Consider the following 26,078-nt stretch of genomic DNA (forward strand, 5'->3'; position numbering starts at 1 on the left):
TTATATTTGATAGCCTGAAATGATATGTAATTCTTTCTTATCTGAACTGACAGGGTCTTCCTCTAGTTTCTCACTTACTATTTCTAGTTTTACATGTTAGTCTTACATGTTAGTCTTGCTTTTAAAAATGAGGTCCTTGGATCAGCATTATCAGCATCATCTAGAAACCTGTTAGAAATGCAGAATCTGGGACGCCTGGGTGGCTCAGCTGGTTGAGTGGCTGCCTTCGGCTCAGGTCATGATCTCAGTGTCCTGGGATCAAGTCCCACATTGGGCTCCTTGCTCAGCGGGGAGCCTGCTTCTCCCTCTGCCTCTGCCTGCCACTCTGTCTGCTTGTGCTCACTCTCACTCCTCTCTCTGACAAATAAATAAATAAAATCTTAAAAAAAAAAAAAAAAGAAAGAAAAAAAAAAAAAAGAAATGCAGAATCTTCACTCCAGACCTGCTGATTCAGGGCTTCACTTTAACAAGACACACTATGGTTGGAGAAATACTATTTTAAATCTAAGTATCATCTGATTAATCTTTCTTCCCATCACAATTTTTCAAATATGTGAAGATGGCTATTTTATCTCCTAAGTACTTTTGCTTTTTAAAGCATAAATATTATCATGTTTTTTCAATTGCTCCTTCCTGTAAATTCTTCTATACTTTTTTTTAAACTATGAACTGCTGTTGATGCAAATCCATCCTGATTTTTTTTTAACACATATAGAATTTAAAACATGAATTTTTTGGTCACTGAAGTTCTTATAGATGGATGGTAATTTGGAAAAAAAATATGTAATTTAACTTCTCTATTTTAAAAGAATTAAAAAGAAAAAAACTCAGTAAATCAGGATATTAGTGTAGTGTTTCTGAAAATAGAGAATAGTAAAATTTGCTGTGCTGATTAAATGATGCAACAATTTCGAAGTTGCAGAAGACAGTATAAGCCAGTAAATAACTATATTTATAATTTATAAATAATTTATAAATAACTATATATGGTAAATAACTACAACCAAATTGTGCAGAGTAAGACTTTCCCCTCCATCTATCTTTAGATATCTTCACCTTAACATGCTGCTTGCTGGCATAGGACCTGTGCCTTCTTGCTTCTGCGTTTTGATACAATACTCTGAGGGAGTATTTACCTTCTCTTTGTTGGTCCAAATATCATTAATTCTTTAAAATCCAGCTCAAATCATCCTCTAGGAAGCCTTCTCTAATTCTCCAGTCAAAAGTTCTCTCTCTCTCTCTCTTCCTCCTCTGAAAGAGATCTAACTCTATTCACGATAGTTTTTTTGGGTGAATATTCCTCCTATTCAATTTTCTTGAATAAAGGATCAGTATCTAACACACCTTTGTGTACTAGGGTACCTTATATATAGTTAAGACCTAAATAAATATTAATGGAACAGATAAAATTAATAAAACCTTGAAAATATTGTTTTTATTCTGTTTTCTTACTTTTTATTTTCTAAATGCATCTGAAAATAATATTTTAAAACTTTCAGACCAACAATCCTTAGTATCCTTTCAGTTCTTACTTTTACTTCTGCTTTGTTCCAATCAGAGAGGTTATAATATTAAGAGCTGCTGGTTGTGTAATGGCAAGCTCTTAGCCAACATGAATGTTAAGAACTGTGTTGTGAAGTGTTAAGGATATAAAAAAGGAAAGTGAAAGGCATGCAATTATAAATATATGAAGAATTAGTATCAAATTATTACTTGACCATGTAAAGAAAGTAGTTTTTCCATGCTGCCATTACAATTCTAAAAGGATGCTAATAGGTATATCAGCAGGTAACTTTAATTGATGTTTTAAGTAGTGATTCTTTTTCTTAAGATTTATTTATTTGAGAGAGTGAGTGTGCACCTGGAGGTGAGAGTCAGGGGGACAGGGTGAGAGAGAGTCTCAAGTAGACTCTGTGCTGAGCATGGAGCCCAGAGGGGCAGAGGGCTTGATTTCACGATTCTGAGACCATGACCTGAGCTAAAACCAAATGAACCACCCAGGAGCTCCTAAGTACTGATTCTTAAATGTTTTCTATTTTCATACAGATGTGTTGAGATTGTCTCTTTTCTCCTTTTCTCCCTTAGAAGAAATTCATAAATGGCTGTTTGACAATCCTAGACCTCCTAGATATCTCCTAATTATTGATTATTGGCTCATATTCATCTTCCTACCCATAATTTTAATTTAGCCTTCAATGTTCTCAAATTCTACTTCCTACAGTATTGCTTCATGATTGAAAAGGACCAATCTTCCCCTTCTCTGAATTCCTTCTACTTTAATAACCTGTGTCATACCAAGTGGCCATTCATAAACTCCCTTATTTTGTTCATATGGAAGCCTAATTTCTTCAAATGAATTTTAAGACCAATGAGTACACCCTCAGGTTCTTTCATTTCCTTCTTGGGTTGACAAAGAGCAAGTGCTTAAGTGCTTAAGATAAATAACTCCTCTTCCCCTCCCTGCACTCAAGCTTTGAACAAAAGCTTATTAAGAAGCTTTTGAAACTGTGAAATAAATAATGGTACACAAAACCCACAAAAAGGATAGTGGTTATCTCAGAATAAACAAGGCATAAATACTTCATTTTGAGTTCAATTTATCTAACAGTAATCCCTAAATGTTAGATGATGCAACATGACAAAAACAAGTAGGCAAATAGCGTGAGGAGCACTACATTCTTTAATGCAATACTTCTTAGAACTTTCAATACTCTAGGCCAATTTATTTGGCCAAGAAATCTTTGTTTCTCTGAAACACCTATTTACAAGTTGAACAAGGCCATTACCACTGTTCTAAAGTATGCAGTCTTGGGCATGCCTGGGTGACTCAGCCAGTTGAGCATCCTGTTCCTGGTTTTGGCTCAGGTCATGATCTCCTGGGTGGTAAGGTCAAGCCTCATGTCCTGCTCCACACTTAGCAGGGAGTCTGCTTGGAGATTCTCTCCCTTTGCCCCTCCCAGCCTCAAATATGTAAATTTAAAAAAAAAAAAGCATACAGTCTTAGTAACAACAGGATCTCAAATGTCACTCGTATGTCTACCTTGACAGAGATCCCGTAATTAAAAAAAAAAAGACAAAACTAAGATACACTTTCACTATTTAAAAAATCAAGATATCACAAAATCAGTTTATTAATGTGGTTTATATCATTTCATATTTCACTACACAGAGTAGTCATTTATAGAATAAAAATAATATTTTTAATACTAAGACATAAAGGTTTATAGAATAAAAGAGAAGAGAAGGGGATAAGATATGTATGTTGACTTTTTAGCTCTAAAAGTCTTCTTTTTGTATGGTTTAATATATATTTTCTTCAAACGGTTCTATGATTTTAGAGTTTGCTGGCTTTTATTCCTGCTTTATGTGTCTGAATTAACACTAACCTTTCATTTCTTTTGAGATGTAACAATTTTGGAAAGTAGGGAGTACCCATGTCCCCGGCACGTAGAACACACAATCACTAAATTTTGTCATATTTGCTTCAAACTTGTTTCTTATAGATAATACAATAGCAAATATCCAGCCATTTGTTTAAGAGGTACTCTTATTGGGCACACACTTTGTGTTAGCACTGTGTTAAGTGCTGCACAATGAATGGAGAGCAAAACAGCCACATGACCTACAACTACATATGTACCTTACAACCTGGTAGGAGAAACACAATCAAATAATCAGAGAAATAGTTACAAACTGAAATGCTGAGATTAAAGTACCAACCAGCCTTTCTCAGCTGGGATTCCATGAGAGAATTAGATGCTAAGGACAATGACTTGAGGGACTATTTTCAGAATTCCCTTAAGACTGGCACATAGCTAGTACCATCCTAGAGTACAGGTGAGAAGTTATTTCATACATACAATAGGTATCTCACTTAAGCCACTAAGATTTGTCTCTCAGAACCAGTTGAGAAGGACTGGTACAGATTCTAGAAAGAACTGATCTTTGGTGGTGGTACTGGTGATGGTAAGTGAGGGGGTGGTCAGAAAAGCCTAAGGAAGTGAAGTTTTTAACTGAAATCTGAAGGATATATAAGCATTCACTAGACCAGGGTGGGGTGGGGTAGTAGTATGTAACACTGTCTTCCCAGGGAACAACATATTTGAATATCCTAAGGGGCGAAGGAGCAAGGTGATTCTGGAGAATTAAAAGACCAACACAGCAGAAGTACAGAGAACAAGGTCAGGGAGGAATAATAAAATATGAAGTTGGAGAGACAGGCAGATAGGCAGGGATCAGAAAAAATGACTTCAACTGCATTAAATAAGATCACTGTGGCTCCAATGGACTACAGAAATAAGAGTATATGAGGAAGACTAGAGGGAAACCTTCTGCACTAATTTAGGTAAGAGATAACTGCTTAGACTAGGGTGGTAATGGCAGGAATGGAGAAAAGTAGATTTGAGTGATATTTAAAATGTAAAGGAGGGGATAAGGATAGACAGGTTTGTGTCTAGGATGACTCCCAGGTTATGGGTAAATGATGCTGCTGAACACTGGGGAAGTCTGGAGAGTAAGTTTTTAGCTGGGTTGATGTCACTTTAAGATATTTGAAGGAGCTGCCAAAGAGGCAAATGCATGTATGAATCTGGAATTAAGAGAAGGGGTTTAGCTTGTAGATCCTTTCATAGAGGAAAATGAGGGGGACTGGCAGAGATCTCAAGCAGTAGCCATCAAGCTTGGGAAGCACACATTAGAAAACAAGATGTATATGCATGGCACATGTGTGACATATGTATAACACAAGGTGATATACATAAAAGAAAGACTGAGAAAAAAAGGGAGAAAAAGTGAGAAAGGATGGTTGCCTTGTTTTTCATCTTATGTGAAAAACTGCTTATGTGAAAAAGATAGTTATAGATATAGGCAGTTAAACAATATGCTAATTGCTGCTTTGTAAATGCTCTCTACTTATATCAAAATACTTCCTATTTATCTGATAATGTAAATTCCAAAATCAGACACCCAACTGATAATAAATCATAAAGCAATTGTCTTATAAATATTTTCAGAAGCAAAAAACCATACAGATCCTTTATCTCCCTCTTTAATGGTTTTTATTTTCACAATTTACCCTCTGTATACCTTAACCCAACTTCACAATCTTCATCTTTTTGCATTATTTTGGAGAAATGTAAGAACACTACCTTCAAAATTATATAATGTTATATTAACGAAAAATCTAATATCTGGGCTCCTTTTTAAAATAACTGTTAAAATACTAAATAGTGCGGGGCCTGCGTGGCTCAGTGGGTTAAGCCTCTGCCTTTGGCTCAGGTCATGATCCCAGGATCCTGGGATCAAGCCCCACCTCGGGCTCTCTGCCCAGCAGGAAGCCTGCTTCCTCCTCTCTCTCTGCCTGCCTCTCTGCCTACTTGTGATCTGTCTGTCAAATAAATAAATAAAATCTTAAAAAAAATACTAAATACTAAAATCAAGTTTATAGTTGCATGGTTGAGCATATGGTACACTGAATTTTTAACTTAAAAAAATTTTCAAAGAGTATATACATTTATTTATTTGAGAGAGCAAGAGAGCATTAGCATGCATGGGGAGAGGGGCACAGGGAAGAGTAGAGGGAGAGGGATAAGCAGACTCCTCACTGTGCAGGGAGCCAACATGGGTCTTGATCCCAGGACTGGGAAATCATGACCCGAGCCGAAGGCAGACGTTTAACCAATTGAGCCACCCAGGAGCCCCTAATATTTTTTACATTGAAAGATTTTGAACTTTGCTGATTTTTTAAAAAGGTTAATACAAATCAAATGCCAAATAAAATTCTTATGGGTAAAAAACAAGAAAATTCCAAGTAGTACCTTATTAGAGAGGACAAGTAATTATATTCCTACCCCATATTTTTGTGCTTGAATAACTACGGTTCTATATTTATTCTTTAGTTTAAACAAGTTGTTTCAGTTTGTTACATACCAGTTAGCAATGTCTTTGTGAGCCACTAAATTCTGAAGAAATGCTTGTAATCCCAGTTGTCTATCTTCTAAAAAGTCAGCATTATAATTATCTTTGAACCAGCGTTTTGGTGGAAGTGCTAATCGAAAGCCTGGAAACATCTCTTTTAACTGAAAAAGAAGAAAAAAGAAAAATACAATGTTCAACTCAATTATATCAATTCCATAAAATCTATCCTGTTAACTACATGAACTTGTTCATGAAATAAGCTTAAAATAAATAATTAAATTCAGCTAAGCTTTTTATAACCTCAATTGTTTTACTTGTTGAATTTATTAGTTGTATATATATAGGCGTTATAGTTGTTCCATACCCTTGCCAACAATTGACATTGTCCATCCTTTCAATGTTAGCCAATCTAATGGGTATGTAGTAGTATTTCACTGTGGCTTTAAAATGCATTTCTCTGTTGACAAGTGATGTTAACTATTTTCTTATGGGATTTTTTTGGATCTGCATATCTTTGGTGAATTATCCATTCAACTCTTCTTACCCTTCCACTTAAAAAAATTGATTTATCTATTTATTATTAAACTGCAAGAGTTCTTTATATATTTTGGATACAAGTCCTCTGTCAGATGTGAATTCAACAAAGATTTTCTGAGACTGTGGTCTGACTTTTATACACATATTTTGATTCTTGGAACTAAAACCAGGTGATAGGTAGAGTTCTTTCTGGTACCTAGAACACTGACATAGATATTTATTAATTTTAAAGTGCCCAACTTGGAATATGTAGGAGATATTTGCTAACTTAAATTACTACTAACAACTTTCTTTAAAAGCTTAAGAGTTTTCTAAATCCCAACTTGCCAAAGATAAGAAATATTACAGTAATATTAAGATAAGTCTACAGAGGTAAAAGAGAAGTAAACATTAATTAATAACTAAGCCCTGAAAAGAAAAATAGCAAGTCATAAAGGATTAAAATAGCTCTAGGGGCACCTGGGTGGCTCAGTGTGTTAAAGCCTCTGCCTTCCGCTCAGGTTGTGACCCCAGGGTCCTGGGATCCAGCCCTGCATTGGGCTCTCTGGTCAGCAGGGAGCCTGCTTCCCTTCCTCTCTCTCCGCCTGCCTCTCTGCCTACTTGTCTGTCAGATAAATAAATAAAATCTTAAAAAAAAAAAAAAAGCTCTAAATTGAAACTGTTAGAAATTAGTCTTCATGAATAAAAACTGTAACAATTTCATAAGCAAGAATTCAACTTAAGTATCTGGTAACTTCATAAATTACTTTGATCTTATTTAATTATTAACAAAAGTCAATGGAAGTACAGAATTACATGTTTTTAATTCATCAGTGTAATAATAAGAACTCAAGAAAAGTAAATAAATTCATATTTAATGATGGAAATATATTACAAATAATACTTTAAGTATCTTGGCATACAACAAAAAGTCATCTTGATAATACCTAAATAAACGATAAAATAGTTCAGCATTTTGTATTTTACCTTTCATTCAAATTGAGGTTTTTCAAAATGGCATAAATTTTTGGGCAGCCAGGCAATTGCAAAATCACATAGTTGGGGTTTCTTACCACCAAAAATGTTAAAAATATACTAACTTTAGAAGTTTTGAGGGTGAAGGTGGCAGATGGGAGAAAACAGGATCAGTCAAATTTCCTCTACTAAACACCTGTCAAAATTAGGGAGTGATTTCTGATTCAAGGACAGAATCCAAAGTTACTTAGCCCCTGAGAAACATCATAAACTACTTGTTTCTTTTGGAGAAATGCTCCTGGTTTCTAAAATACTGCCCCACTCACCTGCCTCAGTTGACTTCCCTCTAGCTCTGTGACCACCTCAGCTCTTTATTATATTCTTACTGCAATTCTTCAATCAATTCCCTATCAATTTCCCAGTTTAGGTTGGTTCTAATTATTAAGAATCAAAATCTAATTATTAAAAACAAATTAAAATACAAAGAAAATAACAATGAATAAAACACAGTGAAAAGTGTCCTTAGAGCTAAATATTGTCTATATCCATGATTTCTTATTTCGGATAAATCCCAGAAATGTGATTATTATGTCAAAATTATGCACAACTTTAGGAAGCTGTGTACCCTAGGAAGATTCCAACAATGGAAAATACCACTTCAATGTCTGTTAACTTGATGGGTGAAAAATAGTTTCTTAATTTTCCTTAGAGTCCTTGTGATATCAAATGTTTTCCAAATTTACTGGTCATTTATATTTCTTCTTTCGTTTGCCTTGTTCACATCATTTGTAGTATTTTCTACTTTTGGGTTTACTCTGTAATTTATTTTAAGAGCTTTTAATATATTGACTTAAAAAAATTTTTTTTTTTAAAGATTTTTATTTACATTTGACAGCGAGAGGTCACAAGTAGGCAGAGAGGTAGGCAGACAGAGAGAAGGGGGGAAGCAGGCTCCTTGCCAAGCAGAGAGCCCGATGCGGGACTCCATCCCAGGACCCTGAGATCATGACCTGAGCCGAAGGCAGAGGCTTAACCCACTGAGCCACCCAGGTGTCCCAATATACTGATTTTTAAAATTGAAATAAAATTTCTGTAAAATAAAATTTATTTATTTTAATATATTGAGGATTTTTATTATTATTCTTTGTTTCATATGTGCAGTAAGCAGAATTCTAGATGGCCCCATGATTGTTGTCCCTGGTATTGCTTCTGTGATTTTGTTTTGTCTCATAAAAGAGATTATGCAGATGTAATTAGGATTACTTTTCATTTGGCTTTAAGATAGGGAGACTATCTTGGTGAATCTAATCTTATCATGAGCCCTTTAAAAGTCTAGCTTTCTCCCGAGCTGGTGGCAGATGATTCAAAGCACAAAAAAGGACTTGACCGGCAATTGCTGACTTTGAAGATGGAGGGGACACGTGCAAAGACTGGACAGTACTCTATGAACTAAGAACAACCTCTGGCTGATAACCAGCAAGGAAATGGGACCTTGGTCTTACAAGAAACTGAACTCTGCCAACAATTTAAATGAGCCCAACAAACCTGATACCTTCTCAGAGCTTTCAGAGAAGAGCCCGATCTAGCCAACAGCTTGACTTTGACCTTATCTAACCCTCAGTGGTAAACCCAGCTGAGACCACCTAAATCACTAAATAAACAGGTATGTTTTAGGTCACAAACTTTGTGAATAGAATAGAAACTAATACAATATGTTAGAAATATTTTTTGTTATTCATTTTCTTATAGTCATATGATTTAGGGGCTCTTATATACATCTTTTTAAAATTCACAAGACTATATAATCATTTATATGTTTTAGGTCACAAACTTTGTGAATAGAATAGAAACTAATACAATATGTTAGAAATATTTTTTGTTATTCATTTTCTTATAGTCATATGATTTAGGGGCTCTTATATACATCTTTTTAAAATTCACAAGACTATATAATCATTTATATTTCTGTTAGCAGTTTTAAGATTTTCACATTTTTATACTAAAAATTTTTTTTTCTAAAAAAGGGAAGTTATGTATAGAGATGGGTATATAGGCTATTAAAATGAAATAAGATAGTTAATTTTCTTAGGAGTGGCAAAATTTGACTTCACTCAAACAACAAGGAGGAAAACCCACAAATATTTAACAGTGGAATTGTCAGGAACAGATAATAAATTGAACAGAAAATAATTTGAAACTGGAAAGTCCATTTTAGATTTATTTAAGTACTTACTTTATCATTAAGTCTAGAGAAGTCAGTATACCTTCTGAAAACTACCCAACTTTCTTCTGGTGTCTTCTTAACTAGTATTTTATATACCTATGAGAGAGAGAGGTGAAAAAAAAATGTCAATAAAGATATTTAAAATATTTTCAAAACTTTTTCAAATTTCAGATTTTTTCAAATATTTTCAAAAACTTTTACTTAACGACACAGGTCATAACAATATGTAAAAAATATCAGAAACCATTTGGAACTTCAAATGTACAAATAATCAATGTAGACACCAAAAACAAGATTTGTTTCTTAAGAAACATTATTATGACAAATTTGCGACAAAATGTTTTGGCACATACTAATAATAAATGAACTCATCGGTTCCAAATATATTTTATGTTAAATATTTAAAATTGATGAAAGAATCACACTTGAAAAAGCTGTGAAAAGTAGCCATTCTTGTCCTATACAATCAATTTAATTTCGAAACTCAATACTATCACACAGTTTTTGAATAAATTTTTTTTTTTTTTTTTTAAAGATTTTATTTATTTATTTGACAGAGAGAGATCACAAGCAGGCAGAGAGGCAGGCAGAGAGAGAGGAGGAAGCAGGCTCCCCACTGAGCAGAGAGCCCGATGTGGGCCTCGATCCCAGGACCCTGAGATCATGACCTGAGCCGAAGGCAGCGGCTTAACCCACTGAGCCACCCAGGCGCCCGGTTTTTGAATAAATTTAATGTTGTTTTATTCTTCAAGGCTATAATGCAGCTAAAAACTATCCAGATTCAATATAAAGTTTACACTTCTGTACTTACACACAATTATCTAGGCTTTAAATAAAAAAACCTGGTTGAAGCAAGTCAGTATTTTAAAAAGCATACAATAAGAAAACTATATTCTATTTTTCTTAAATATAATTTTAGAGTTTATTATGAGGAACTACTATTTCTGACAGACTCTCAGTAAACCATCTCCTGATAGTTTTGGTACAGCGTTTTGGGCTAAACTAAATACAAGACACATAGGAAGTACTCAATAATGATTTGCTGAACAAGTGAAACTTAAAAATGAGTTAAGTTTTTTTTTTTTAAGTCAGCTGTGCAATAACTTTCAATTGCAGCTCTGGCGCTGCCCTCTAGCCACAAGTGGCTACTGTACACTTGAAATGTGACAAGTCCTAACTGACAAGGTGCTGTGAGTATAAGTACACACTGGATTTCAAAGACTGAGAACAAAAAAAAAGATGTAAAAATACTTCACTAAAATGGTTCTGGATTAAGTAAAATATATTAAGTATAATTTCATCTGCTTCTTTTCACTTTTTAAAACATGGCTACTAGGAAATTTTAAATTACAAATCTGACTCACATTTGTGGCTCACCTAGTCTTACTGGATGCTCTAGAGAAACTCATTGTTTAGGGACTAGATAGTCTTATTTTTCTCCCTTACAGACCTCTCTTTCAGTTTGTAAAGGGGAGAATCAGCAAGAGTTAAGGATGACTCCTTTAATTTTGAAGTAAAAATAAATAATTCAACTTTTTTTTTTTTAAAGATTTTATTTATTTATTTTACAGACAGAGATCACAAGTAGGCAGAGAGGCAGGCAGAGAGAGAGAGGAGTTAGCAGGCTCCCCACAGAGCAGAGAGCCCCATGCGGGGCTCGATCCCAGGACCCTGGGATTGTGACCTGAGCCGAAGGCAGAGGCTTTAACCCATGGAGCCACCCAGGCGTCCCTCAACTTTTTAACATATAAAGAATGAGGGATTATTTGGATACCCACTAAAGTCTGCAGAACGTCCCTATTTAAGATAATTGTAAAGGCGAAACTCATAAAACATTTCTTTTTAGGAGTTACTAATTGAAACAAAAGGGATAACCTGACTTCAAAACTTTTCTGAGTATGAATAACTGATGCATAATAAAAGTCAACTTCATATGATAATAAGGTTTATCTACATAATCTATATTGACTTTATTCTCCTGTTTTAAAAAAATGAGTCTTCAAGTTTTTCTCTACAGTGGCCCCTGAAAACTCCTATTTCTCTAGGAAAGACAAAGTACAGGTTTTGGGTTTTATCTTCTCTAGAAAGCTCTCCCATGTTTCTATTTGTGTAAGTAGGGCCTTCAGTGGAAAGTTTATGGACACTACTGATCATTCCCTCCTTTTTTTTTTTTTTTTAAGATTTTATTTATTTATTTGACAGAGAGAGACATCACAAGTAGGCAGACAGGCAGACAGAGAGAGGGGGAAGCAGGCTCCCCACTAAGCAGAGAGACTGATGTGGGGCTCGATCCCAGGACCCTGAGACCATGACCCGAAACGAAGTCAGAGTAACCCACTGAGCCACCCAGGCACTCCTGATCACTCCCTCTTCTATGTTCTAGCAGCAGTTACTCTTTACTAGAAACTTAGTATATACTACTTTGTGCTTTTTATATAGTCCTTATTTTAGGATTTTAAATCAGTTATGTGGGAGCATACACCTAATCAAAGAATACATACAGAGAAGCACAAAAATCACAAGTATACAACTTGATGAACTGTCACAAAACAACACACTCATGTAACTAGTACCAAGCACAAGAAACAAAGCATTACCAATTGAAGCAGCCTACCTCATGTCTCCTTCCCAATCTGACTTATCACCCCTCCTAGTCACTTCTTTTCTTAAACACTTTTCAAAGGCTTGACACACTACTGACAAGAACTATCCAGTCATTCCTAACATTTTCTTCAGTCAAGAGCTCAATTCAAAGAAATATACCTAGGAAAAGTTATCTTACAAACCTAAGACTGCCAAGCTCATATATCCAGCTCAGACCTCTCCCCTAAACTCAACTTTATTTACATATGTATACATAATACATATGCCTATGGACATACATCCACATATACACACACACCTAACAGCTACATTTTCATGTCTACTAGGTATCTCAAGTTTAGCATGCCCCAAAACAAATCCTGATCGTGCACTCAAAACCTGCCATCTAAGTAAACAGCAACCCTAGTGTTTACCCAAAAACTTCAGGATAATCTTTGATTTCTCTTTATTCCACATTTCAAGTTTTTACCTTCAAAACATACCCAGAATCTGATCACTGCTTAGGACTTCTTCCACCTCCCTGTCCATACCACCATCATGTGTTCCGTGGATTACTGCAAGAACTTGATACCTCCTGTTTCCATTCTTTCCTCCACAAAATCTAGTCTTAACTCAGCAACCAGATGAGCCTTTAAACATTAAGTCAGATCATGTTACACTTCCTTTAAAACCTTTTCAAAGATTCCCATCTTGGGCAGAATAAAATCTAATGGCCTTACAATGGCCTACATGCTCTACTTGATCTGTGTCTCCTTTGTCTTTACCTGTTATTTCAGTTCCTGTATCTCTCCCCATGGCTTCTTTTGCTGTCAGCCACAAGGGCCTCTGCAGCTGTCTCATCTGTCAGGAACATTCTTTCCCCAGATATTCTCATGGCTCACTGCTTCTTAGTGAGGCCGTAAGTGACAATGTGATTTAAATATCAACTCTGGTTGTGGGGAAAATACCTCCCTTCACTCTTTTATTTCTCTTTATACCACTTAGAACCATATGACATACCACATTTTAAAATGCTTACTTATCTAGCATTCATTCATTTGAATTGCTGTACTACTATCACTGAAAGAGTGCATTACACACAGTAGGTACCCCTAACATGAATTAAATGAATGAAAATAACTTTATACCCATTATTTACTTCTTCCTCCAAAGTGTTTTTAAAGACTTTATGTATTGCTGCCTTAAATTTGCCCATGAACTTGTATTTTCACACACATCATTTCAATGAATGTTCATCCAGCATAAAGTAGGTCAATGTAAGAAAATGGGCCACTGGCTTATCATAATTTCCAATTACATCATCAGTCTTATGATAATTTAACTTTAAAGATTGTCTCTCTTCATAAATTATCTCAATACTGATGTATACAAAAATCATCAACAAAATATTAACAAACTGCATTCAACAACACATTATGAGGATCACTCACCATAACCAAGTGAGATTTATTTTGGGGATTCAAGAATGGTTCAGTAATTGCAAATCAATGATATAACCATATCGACAACATGAAGGATAAAAATCATATGATCACTTCAATAGAGGCAAAAAAGCATCCCACAAAATTCAACATCTATTCATGATAAAAATTCCCAACAAAACAGGTTTAGAATAAACATATCTCAACATAATAAAGACCCACAGATAATATCATACTCAATGGTGAAAAGCTGAGAGCTTTTTCCTTTATCAGGAACAAGACAAGAATGCCTACTCCTGTCACCTTCATTGAACAAAGTACTAGAAGTACTAGCCACAGCAATCATACAAGAAAAAGAAACAATGGGGAGTGCCTGGGTGGCTCAGTGGGGTAAGCCTCTGCCTTTGGCTCGGGTCATGATCTCAGGGTCCTGGGATCGATCCCCTGAAAAGGGTTCTCTGCTCAGCAGGGAGTCTGTTCCCCCCACCCCTGCCTCTCTTCCTACTTGTGACCTCTGTCTGTCAAATAAATAAATAAAATCTTTAAAAAACAACAAAAAAAGAAACCATGGTAAGGAAGAAGTTTAACTGTCACTATTTGCAGATGTCATGATACAGTATGCAGAAAACCTTAAAGATTCTACCATAGTAATAAACTTCCACCAGAAGTAATAAACAAATCCTATAAAGTTGCAGGATATAAAATTGAATTTTTTTGGTTGTTTCTATAAACTAACAACAAAGTAGCAGAAAGAGAAATTAAGAAAATATTTCTACTTATAATTGTGCCAAACAGAATAAAATACCTTGGAATAAACTTAAGAAGGAAGTGAGAGACTTGTACTCTGAAAACTATAAAACATTGACAAAAGAAATTGAAAAAAATGCAAATAAATGGACAGATATTCCATGCTCATGGATTGGAAGAACTAATGGTATTAAAATGTCCATACAACCTAAAGCAATCTATAGATTCAATGCAATCCCTATCAAAATACCAATAGCATTTTCCACAGAAGCAGACCAAATAATTGTAAAATTTGTTTGGAATCACAAAATATCCTGCATGGCCACAGCATCTTGAGAAAGAAAAAAGCTGGAGGTATCACAATCCCAGATTTCAAGGTATACCACAAAGCTGTACCAATCAAAACAAATGGTACTGGCACAAAAATAGACACATGAATCAACGGAACAGAATAGAAAACCCAGAAATAAACCCAAGCTTATACAGTCAATTAGTCTGTAACAAAGGAGGCAAGGATATACAATGGGAAAAAGTCTCTTCAATAAAAGGTGCTGGGAAAACTGGACAGCAACATGTAAAAGAATGAAACTGTATCACTTTCTAACACCTTACACAAAAATAAACTCAAAAGGGATTAAAGACCTAAATGTGAGACCTGAAACCATAAAAAAAGAGAACACATGCAGTAATTTTTTTTTCACATCAGCCTTAGTGAATTTTTTTAGATAAGTCTCCTGAGGCAAGGGAAATAAAAGCTAAAATCAGCTATCGGGACTACATAAAAATAAGAAGCTTTTGCAAAGCAAAGGAAACCATTAAAAAAAAACATTAAAAGCAACCTACTGAATGGGAGAAGATATTTGCAAATGATATATTTGATAAGGGGTTAATATCCAAAATATATAAAAAGCTTATAAAACTCCACACAAAGAAAACCCACAAATAAATGCAATTAAAAATGAGCAGAGGACCTGAATAAAGATTTTTCCAAATTAGACATATAGATGGCCAAAGACACAAGAAAAGATGTTCAACATCACTATCAGGGAGATACAGAGCATAACCAGAATGAGATATTACATTATATCTATCAGGGTTGCTAAAATAAAAAAGAAGAAATAACAAGTATTATCAAAGATGTGGAGAAAAAGGAACCCCTATACACTGTTGTTGGGAACGTAAACGGATGCATCTGCTAAGGAAAACAGCATGACGATTCCTCAAAAAATTAAAAAATAGAATTACCATTATGATCCAGTCATTTCACTACTGGGTATTTACCCAAGGAAAATGAAAACACTAATTCAAAAAGATATTTGCAGCCTAGGTTTCCTGCAGCATTATTTATAATAGCTAAGATATGGAAGCAACCTAAGTGTCCACTGATAGATGAATGGATAAAGGTGTGATATGTACACACACACACAATATGGAGTATCATGCAATGACAAAAAAGGATGAGAGCATGCCATTTGCAACGACAATGATGAACATAGAGGCTACTATGCCAAGAGAAGTAAGTCAGACTGAAAAAGACAAATAGCATATGATTTTACTCATATGTGGAATCTAAAAAACAAAATGAATAAACAAAAAGCAGAATCAGATCTGTAAATACAGGGAACAGACTGGTGGCTGTCAGAGGAAGGAGGGTGGGAAAGTACAAAATGGGTGAAGGGGAGTGGGAGATACAGGTCTTCAGTTATGGATGAGTAAGTCAAAGGGAAAAATGGTACAGCATAGGGAAAATAGTCAATGATACTGCAATAGCGTTATGTGGTGACAAAGGGTAGCTACACTTATGGTGAGCATTGCATAATGTATAGAGAAGTAGAATCACTATGCTGAATGCCTAAAACAAATGTAACATTGTTGTCAAATATACTCAGATAAAAAACTTTTTATAAAAATTAAACATTTCCCCTAACAACAAAAATTATCTCAACAATTTTTTCCTCAGAGGTCGTTCTATACTGTTGTAGGTTTACAGCATGAAATGTTGAAGTCAATATAAAAACTTTATATTAAGAAAATCTAAGAGGAAGAACTATTCCAATTATAAGTGTATTGAGCAGGTTTCCAGATACATAAACTCACACTGATACACAAGACCAAAAGCAATGAATGAACAGAAATCAGAACAAGATATCAAGAACATCAAACCACATACATGGAAATAAATCTAACTAGGGGGTGCCTGACGGGCTCAGTTAGTAGCGCATGCTTTTCTTGATCTCGGGGTCATGAGTTCAAGCCCCACATTGGGTATAGAGATTACTTAAAACAAACAAACAAACAAAAGCCTCTAACTAAAACTCCTAAGATTTCTGCTCTGAAAACTATAAAAGGAAGTTAAAGATTTCAGTAAGTGGATTAGGTTTAGATTCAGAGACTCAGTATTGTAAAGATGTCAGATCTCTTTAGTCTACAGATTCAATACAATCCCAGAACAGGGTAAAAGATAGCCAAGACAATTCTGAAGAAGAATGACAAAACTAGACTACTTAAGCTAGCAGGTATCAAGTCCTCTCATAATGCATGTATAATTAAAGACAATGTGAAATTGGTAAATGAGGGAAAAATGGAACATAGAAACAAACCCATATATTTAAATGGTTGCCTGATATATGACATTGGCAATGGTGCAAATGCAGAGAGAGTGGTTTTTTCAATAAAAACCTGATTACTTGATCCCATAGGGAGGGGAAAAAAGTATCTTGACCATTGTTTCACACCGCGGACAAAAATAAATTCCAGATAGTTTACAGATCTAAATGTGAAAGGTCCAAGAATAAAGCTTTTAGAAGAAAACATAGGACAACATCTTTGCAAGCTGGGAGTAGGCAGATTTTAAAAAGTGCTAATCATAAAAGAAAAAATAAATTGGACTATAGTAAAACTACAAATTTTTGTTTATCTAATGCATCACTAAGAAAGTGAAAAGGCAAGCCACAGAGATGATCATACACAGTGACAAAACTGGAAGCAGAGTTCCCTATGGGCATAGAAACGGGACACAAGGAGTTGCCACCTTCTTTTAGCCTTTGCAAAAACCTGCACACTTGCCTCTATTATCAAAGACAGAACAGTCACAATGTATGCTCTAACAAAGAACTTGTTCAAAATGCACAGAAAACTATAAATCAAAGTGGAAAAAACTTTTCCAAAGAAAAATGAATAAAGGTCTTGAACAGATACTTCACAAAAGAGAATATCTATTGGCCAAAAAAGTCTTCAATTTAATTAGTCATTAAGAATGCAAATGAAGACCACAACGTGATATTACTCTCCCCACTGGGATAGCATAAAATAATAGTGAAAAAGATGAAAAAATACCACATGTTGGGAAGGTGTGGAGTAACTGGAACTCTCCTACACTGCTTAAAGGAGTATAAACTAGTGCAACTACTCTGGTACACTGTTCATTAGTATCTTTTTAAGCTAGCCATATGATCTAGCAATTTTACTCCTACGCAGATGTAAAACAAATGTTTTAATGTGTTTAATGAGCAGTAAGTACCCAAAAGGTTCACAGCAGTACCATTTGTAACAGCCCCAAATTAGAAATTATCCATATGCTCTTCAACAGTACAATGGATAAAAATAAACTGTAGTATATTCACATAAAGGAATACTATCAGTAATAAAAATTAGCTTTTACATGCAAGATTAAGGATGGATCTTACAAACATGATGCTGAAGAGAACACACCCAAAAGAGTACACATTCTGTATTTCCATTTGCATAAAGTAGAAAAATAGGCAAAATTAATGTAGGCTATCATGAGGGTGAGTATTGACTAATGGAGAGCCAGGTTGCTTTTTGGATCCTGGTAATGTTTTGTTTCTTGATTTGTGTGCTGGTTTCAAGTAAAATGAAGTTTACTACAGCATGACAGAATTTAGAGGTGTAAAACTTACTTGAATTTTATGTTCAAGAAATTTTAAGTACAGGTAACAATTTAACCCAAGTATAGAACACAGGTTAGTCAATTTCCACTTTCTACTGATCTACAGCAGAAGTCAATACTCACAGTAAATTTAGCTCTTTCTTCCATCACTTCATAACCCAGTATAGTAGGTGTAGAAGGTCTATCTTCTAAATATACTGTTTCAGGATTTTGTTCTTCACTTTCTCTTGGTCTAGCAGAATACTCAATGGAAGAATCTGCACCTGTAAATTTAGTCCTAATGAGGGGACTGCTACAGACAGATGAAGTACTATCCATTTGATCGGGTACACTTGTCTGTTTAAAATTACCCATATTTGAGTCCTCTAACGGGCCTTTGGAAGAGTTTGAGCTTGTTGAGATACTCCCAAAAGAAGAACTTCTTTGGTTTCTGTTGGCTGTAAAACTGGAAGCAGAGTTCCCTATGGGCATAGGAACTGGGACATAAGGAGTTGCCATCTTCTTTTCGACTTTGCAATAAACCTGCACAATGCTGAGTCCAAACACTTAGAGAACAACTAATATGAAATCCATTATTTTCTTCTTAGGAATTCACTATCTAAAAATGAGAAGAACATATTGAAAGGTTAGTATTTAATTTGGAGCATTATCCAAAAAAAAAAAACCTATGAATGTTCACATCGATTTCTTTTGATTTTGTGACACTCTATTACTTCATTTGGAATGAAAACACACCTCAGATCACTTCATTTAATCCCAAGATATCATCTCTAAGGATTCCCACTTGCATGATAAAGAGAGCAGAACTATTCCACACTCTTTCTTGACCTTCATATTACATGTCATGCTTTTTAATCCCCACTCTCTTTCCTTGTGATAGATTTCTATAATGTTCATTTGAAACCGATTTCACCTACACAGAAGAATTGGGAACAGGGAGTGGTAAAGACCTTTCTGAAGCTTTATTGTCTACTCTGGTCCTAACAGTTCCACATACAGTACAAGGGGAGGAAAAGAGGAAGAAAAGAAAGGGAGAATTATTCACATTTCCTTTTGATTTAATTAGTGAAACCAATCAAAATCAATAAACTAATTACTCAGAGTAATAACTGAACAATAAACTTAGATGCTACAAGGTAAATATCAACTGTTCTTAAGGTAACCATTTATTAAACCCAGAACCAAATGTACTTGAGGGGAAAAACAAAAAAAAAAAGAGTGGCCAAATTAAATTAGTCAAATAAGACCCAAACTTATATTCAACAAGATGAAATGATTGAAAGTTAAAATGTTCTTCACAGTTTCCAGATCATCAGTAATCCTGCTATGCCAGAAACTTGAGGGAACTTAACAAATCCTTGTAACTCATACGCAGTAATCCCTGTTGTCAAAAGGACTGGTTTATCTTGTCTCAGAATCTCACGGTTACATAATGAAAGGGTTAAATAATAAATAATAAACTAAGAAACTGCAATAACTACAGACCTGTGAAATGACACATAACAAGGGGTTTGCCTATCTTAACCACATCTAGGCAACTCCGCTGTTGAGCAAGGTAGGGAGAGAGCCGCAGGACCTGGAAAGATGCTGAAGTAAGATTTTTAATCTAGCACGTGGCTCTGGGCAACCTTCCTCATCATCAAAGATTCAAGAAACTTGAACTGCTGATTCACTGCTCCTCGGTTCTGCTTGATGGCCTCCCCCAAAAGTGGTAAATAAAAGTCTGAAACCTTATCCTTTCCAAGGCCCGTGGGATAGCCCTGCCCCTTGCCACTCAACTACCTGAGGCCCTGAGGCTGGGGAGAGACGACGACCATCCATACAATCACTGACGCGCAAAGAAGCGAGAGCTACCCAAACTTCAAGAAAATAAATGTACTGGGATCATTAATAGCGTCTTCACTTTTGCCTTAGCATAGAGACGCTCCAAGGGCTAACATAGTCCTACACTGGAAAACCTCGGTCAGGTGTGGTGGCCCGAGCCTGAGCAACACGGTAGGAGAGAGAAGTGGGTGGCCAGAGAAAAGTGGAGAGAAACCCAGGCGCAGCTCGACCCGAGCACTGCCTGGTTCGTACCAGAGCAGGCCACGGGTCTTCGGCTCACCGGACGGAGAAGCCCACTGCTCCCGGGGCTCCCCGGGGCCCCAAGACGGTGCCACCTCCGCCGCCCGGTGAGAGGCCAGCGCCTCCCACACGCACCGCGGAGTCTGCGGTGGCCTAAGGATGGCCCCGAGGCTCCCGCGGGGCCCCTCCAGCCTCCGGTGGAGTCCGCCCGCCGCCCGCCTGCCACGGGGTCGCAGGTGTCACTCGCATGAGCGCCCAGGACAGCGCCCGCTGCGTTCTCCCTACCTCAGCCCACTCCGCCGTTCCGTTTGAGCACACTTCCCTGTGACGGTTACATCCGACCCTGCTTAACCGCAGCTTTTCGTCTCCACCCACAGGACCAAGAAGCCTCACGTGACTTTCCGCCCCCAAAGCAGCTGCTCCCAGCCTCTGCCGGGCTCTACCCTGGCCGCCCCGCCCAGGCTCCTAGCGAGGTGGAGGGTGGGGCCAAACCCGGCCGCCTCTCCCGGAAGTTACGTCACACAAAAGGCGCTATTCCCGCCTCCTTCGTAACCCTCACCCCGCCCCACCCCAGAGGTCGGGACAGGAGTTCCCCGGACGGGGCTCGTTGGCGGCTGGGTTGGATATGGTTTTGTGGTAAGCATCCCACCTTCTCTGCCCTGGGCTTATTTTTGTAAACTAACTTGAGAAATGGAGGTTAGGACCTCAGTTTGTCGCACAGGTGATCTGAAGATTACAGTTCCGAGGAGGAACTACAGCCAGCGTTGGTCCAGGTTCCTGCTTTGCATCATGGGACTTGTAGTCATCACTCACTAGCTTGGGCAGGTTCTAATAGGTTATAGATTGTTTTCTAGAATTAGTAGCGCTTTAAGGGATGACAATCGATTCTAAGAAAGGGAAGATAGAACACTGCACTTAAGCTTATTCGCCCTATCATGGAAAGATAATTGAAATTATTGAGGGGTTTTGTGTTTTTACAGTCCAGGGAGCAGTTTTATCTCAAATGATACATGAGGCTTGTTAGACTTGGACATCTGAAGACCTGTAAAGTTATCGGGAGAACTGTTTTTTGATAGTGAAGTACCAAAATTTAGACCAGTTCACAGGGTTGCTTATCATTAGAATTGTGCATTTTGATTTAAAGATTATCCCATGATTTCTAGGCTTTGGAACATTACGGAGACTGGGAAAAATTGATAGCTGTGATTTCAAAATGGGCATAGGAAATGAATCTGGTTTGTGGCATAATAATGCTTTTTATTGATGGTATTGCCCTTCTTGTGTGATTGAGACATAAAAAGGGAATTCTGTGGAAACAGTAGACTAGAACATGAGTTTTTTGTTCAGAGTTGGCAGTCTTGACCTTGAAGTGGCAGTTGTATCCATGAGTTCTGTAAGTGAATAAGGGTATAGAGAGAAAAGAAAGCAAAAAGATTTGCCTTGGAGTATTTCCTTCACCTGTGGGCAGGGCTGCAGATGGTAGCAAAAGATACTTACAATGAGAAAATCCAAAATCCAAAATCAATCCAAAGCCAAGGTAAATTAAACTTTCAAGAGACAAAAGTGTACAAATACCACAGTTAGGAAGAGGAAAGATCTAGGAAAGTTGAAATTGTCCAAGAACTTCCCACACAAATTATTGAAAGGAACACACAAGATATAGAGACTATATGTATTCTTTATCTTGCAGACTATTGAAAGATTTTTCAAAGTTGAGGTATAATTTACATATTACATTACATTAGCTTTAAGTGTGCAACATAATTATTTGACATTTGTATATATTGAGAAAATGGTCGCTACAATAAATCTAGTTAACATCTGTCACCATACATAGTTCCAGAAGTTTTTTCATGTCATGAGGACATTGATATTTACTTTCTTGCAATTTTCAGATATTCAATCAATACAGTATTATTAACTATAATTGCATCCTTTACATTATATCCTTGTGATTTACTTATTTTTGAACTAGAAGTTTGTACCTTTCAACCTGTTTATGCATTTTGCTCACCTCCACCTCTGGTAACCAGGAATCTGTTCTCTGTATCTATGAACTTGTTGTTTTGTTATTGTTTTTTTAAATTCCATATATAAGTGAAATCATATGATATTTGTCTTTCTTTGACTTATTTCACTTAGCATAATGCTTTCTAGGTCAATCCACGTTGTCACAAATGACAAGATCTCATTCTTTTTTATGACTGTGTAATATTCTGTTATATCTATCTACCCATTATCGCTCTCTCATCTTCTTTATCCATTCATCTATTTTTTTAAAAGATTTTATTTATTTATTTATTTGACAGACAAAGATCGCAAGTAGGCAGAGAGGCGGGCAGAGAGAGAGGGGGAAGCAGGCTCCCCACCGAACAGAGAGCTGGATGCGGGATCTGATCCCAGGACCCTGGGATCATGACCTGAGCTGAAGGCAGAAGCTTTAACCCACTGACCCACCCAGGCACCCCTAACCATTCATCTATTGACAGACATTTAAATGTGTTTCCAGGGACGCCTGGGTGGCTCAGTTGGTTAAGCAGCTGCCTTCGGCTCAGGTCATGATCCCGGCGTCCTGGGATCGAGTCCCACATCGGGCTCCTTGCTCCGCAGGGAGCCTGCTTCTCCCTCTGACTCTGCCTTCCACTCTGTCTGCCTGTGCTCGCTCTCGCTCGCTCTCTCTGACAAATAAATAAAATCTTAAAAAAAAAAATGTGTTTCCAAATCTTGGCTATTGTAAATAATGGTGCAGTGAGCATGGGAGTGTGTATATGGTATGTTTTTGTTTTTGTTTTTTGTTGTTGTTTCTTTTAAATTTTTATTTACATTCTAGTTAGTTAACATATAGTGCAATATTGGTTTCTGGAATAGAATTAAGTGATACATCCCTACATACACACCCACTGCTCATCACAAGTGCCTTCCTTAATACCCATCCCCCATCTTGCCCATCCCTTCTACCTCCCTCCAGCAACACTGTTTGTTCTCTATCTTTAAAAGTCTCTTATGATTTGCTTCCCTCTCTTTTTTTTCCTTCTCATATGTTCATCTCTCTTGTTAAATTCCACATATGAGTAAAATCATAGCATATTTTTCTTTCTCTGACTTCGCTTAGAATACTACCTAGTTCCATCCATTTGTTTGCGAATGGCAAGATTTCATTCTTGTTGATAGTTGAGTAGTATTCCTGTGTGTGTGTGTGTGTGTGTGTGTGTGTATACACATCTTCTTTATCCATTCATCTGTTGATGAACATTCGTACTCTTTCCATAATTTAACTATTGTTAATGATGCTGTAAACATTAGGGTTCGCATACCCCTTTGAATCTGTATTTTTGTATTATTTGGGTAAATACCTAGTGGTGCAATTGCTGAGTGGTAGGGTAGTTCTGTTTTCCATTCATGAGGAACCTCCATACTGTTTTCCAGAATGAAAGAACTTTTTTTAAAGAAAAAGAAAAAAAAATTCCAGTAGCAGAAAGAGCTCTGGTCTGAGAATTATGAATCTGCCACCAATTTGAGTTAGTGTTTTTGTTTTCTTTGGATAAATACCCAGAAGTGGAATTTTTGGATTATATGGTAATTATATTTTTAATTATTTTAGGAACCTATATACTGTTCTCCATAGTGGCTGCATTCTCACCAACAGTACATGAAAGTTCCCTTTCTCCACATCCTCACCAACACTTGTTATTTCTTATCTTTTAAAAAAAAATGATACATGAGTATAGTTTAACTTAATTTAACTTTTTAAAGTAATCTCTGTGTCCAGTGTGGGGTTCGAACTTACAACTCCAAAATCAAGAGTTGTATTCCCTAGTGACTGAGCAGCCAGGCACCCCTATTTCTTGTCTTTCGGATAATAACCAGTCTGACAAGTGTGAGGTGATAATCTCATTGTGTGTGTGTTTTTTTTTAATTTAAGTTTTTATTTAAACTCCAGTTAGTTAACATGTACTGTAATATTAGTTTCAGTTATATAATACAGTGATTCAACACTTCCATGTAACACCTGGAGCTCATCACAAATATACTCCTTAATCCCCATCACCTATATAACCCATCCCTGCCAACCCCTGCAGTCATTGTGGTTTTGATTTGCATTTCTCTGAAGATACCGTTGAGTATTTTTCCATATGCCTGTTGGCCATCCATATGTCTTCTTTGGAAAAATGTCTGTTAAGATCCTCTGCCCAATTGCTGTTTCTGAATTGTGTGAGGTCTTTTTATATTTTGGATGTTAATACCTTATCAGTTCCCACATGTTTTGCAAATATTTTCTCCCACTCAGTAGGTTGCCTTTTCATTTTATAGATAATTTACTTTGCTCTGCAGAAGGTTTTTAGTTTGATATAATCCCACTTGTTTGTTCTTGCTTCTGTTGCCTTTGCTTTTGAGGCTGGATCCAAAAAAATCATTGCCAAGACTCATGTCAAGGAGTTTCCCACCTATGTTTTCTTTGAGGAGTTTTATGGTTTCAGGTTTTACATTCAAGTCTTTAATCTCTCCTGAGTTAATTTTTGTGTATGGTGTAAAGATACACCATAGTTTTATTTTTGTACATATGGTTGTCCAGTTTTTCCAACACCATTTATTGAAGAGACCATCCTTTCCCCATTTTATATTCTTGGTTTGTCATAAATTAATTGACCATGTATGTATGGGTTTACTTTTGGGCTCCTGAATGTCTTTAATAATCAAGAAAGTATATCCTATGGTTGTCAGAGTGAAAGTTACATTTTGACAGAGCATATGTAATGGCTAGTCTCTATGCAATATTTTAGTTAATTTTGGATGACTCTATATAGTACACACAATCAAATGAAATTGTGTACATTTTAATTTGTAGAGTAACAGACCATTTTTCAGTCCTTTGTTTATTTTAATTTTATATAAAATATATACATCGACTAGGATATTTTGAGCCCACTCTAGGAACAATTTTATACAATGATATATAGAGATTGGTAATGGAGGGTGAAAGGTTTAGGAAGAGAGGGAAGAGTGGTATAAAAAAACAAAACCAAAAACCCAGCAGAAAAAAATATGTACATAGGCAGACATCTCTTGAGGTGGCTTCCTGGAGTCCCACGTTTGCCCCTTCTCTGGGACTGGTCTGTCTGCTGTAAGGCTGGGCCCCTAATATGTTAGTCTGATAACAAATGTTTTTTGTCATAGTTAATTGTTCTTAAGGAGGACATTTGACTTAAATCATATCCAAAGGATGCTCTCTCCTAGGAATTAAGAGAGGTGGGAGGAAGATACAGACTGGAAGTCACTTGAGGTGAAGTCAGATAGAGGAAATTTTGTGGTAAGTGGGTCAAAAAAGTGGGTCACTGGAGTTGATCTGGTCATTCCCCATTCTTCACTTTTACTTGGAGTTCATGAGATACCCTAGTGTACTTTCAATAGATTTGGTTTTTGTTTAAACCTAGCCAAGAGTTGGTTCTTCCTATAAACAAAAGTATAACTACTACAGCAAGTTAGAAGGAGGCCTGGTTTTTTAAACTTCATATTCAGTTTATGAAGTTTAAAAGCAGATAAAATACAAACAATTCCTTCTCAGTGATTTATAATGCCTAAATTAATATAAAAAACAACTCCTGGGGCGCCTGGGTGGCTCAGTGGGTTAAAGCCTCTGCCTTCGGCTCAGGTCATGATCCCAGGGTCCTGGGATCGAGCCCCACATCGGGCTCTCTGCTGG

General features: G+C 36.5%; 1 protein-coding gene and 1 long non-coding RNA gene across 4 annotated transcripts in view; one reads left to right on the plus strand and one right to left on the minus strand.

The window, feature by feature from the left end:
- Positions 1-20,857, minus strand: part of SNX16 (sorting nexin 16) — a 41,980-nt gene extending 21,123 nt beyond the window's left edge. Inside the window, exons 1-5 of one of the 2 annotated variants that reach the window (XM_059394783.1) lie at positions 20,663-20,857; positions 18,664-18,911; positions 18,437-18,576; positions 9,641-9,727; positions 5,929-6,077 (exon numbers count right to left, since the gene is read on the minus strand). In XM_059394783.1, the coding sequence (XP_059250766.1) occupies positions 5,929-6,077; positions 9,641-9,727; positions 18,437-18,576; positions 18,664-18,811 (524 nt within the window). In that variant the 5' untranslated portion in view covers positions 18,812-18,911; positions 20,663-20,857. Of the gene's footprint in view, positions 1-5,928; positions 6,078-9,640; positions 9,728-18,436; positions 18,912-20,662 lie in introns of both variants that reach the window. The other variant, XM_059394782.1, reaches the window with a different exon arrangement.
- Positions 20,858-20,931: 74 nt separating this feature from the next.
- The window catches only part of LOC132013175 (uncharacterized), a 1,013,735-nt gene continuing 1,008,588 nt past the window's right edge, over positions 20,932-26,078 (plus strand). For both annotated transcript variants that reach the window (XR_009402902.1, XR_009402903.1), the window contains exon 1: positions 20,932-21,013. This is a non-coding gene — a long non-coding RNA (uncharacterized LOC132013175). The remainder of the gene's footprint in view (positions 21,014-26,078) is intronic.

The sequence above is a fragment of the Mustela nigripes genome, chromosome 3 (genome assembly GCF_022355385.1).
Source record: "Mustela nigripes isolate SB6536 chromosome 3, MUSNIG.SB6536, whole genome shotgun sequence".
Taxonomy (NCBI): Eukaryota; Metazoa; Chordata; class Mammalia; order Carnivora; family Mustelidae; genus Mustela; species Mustela nigripes.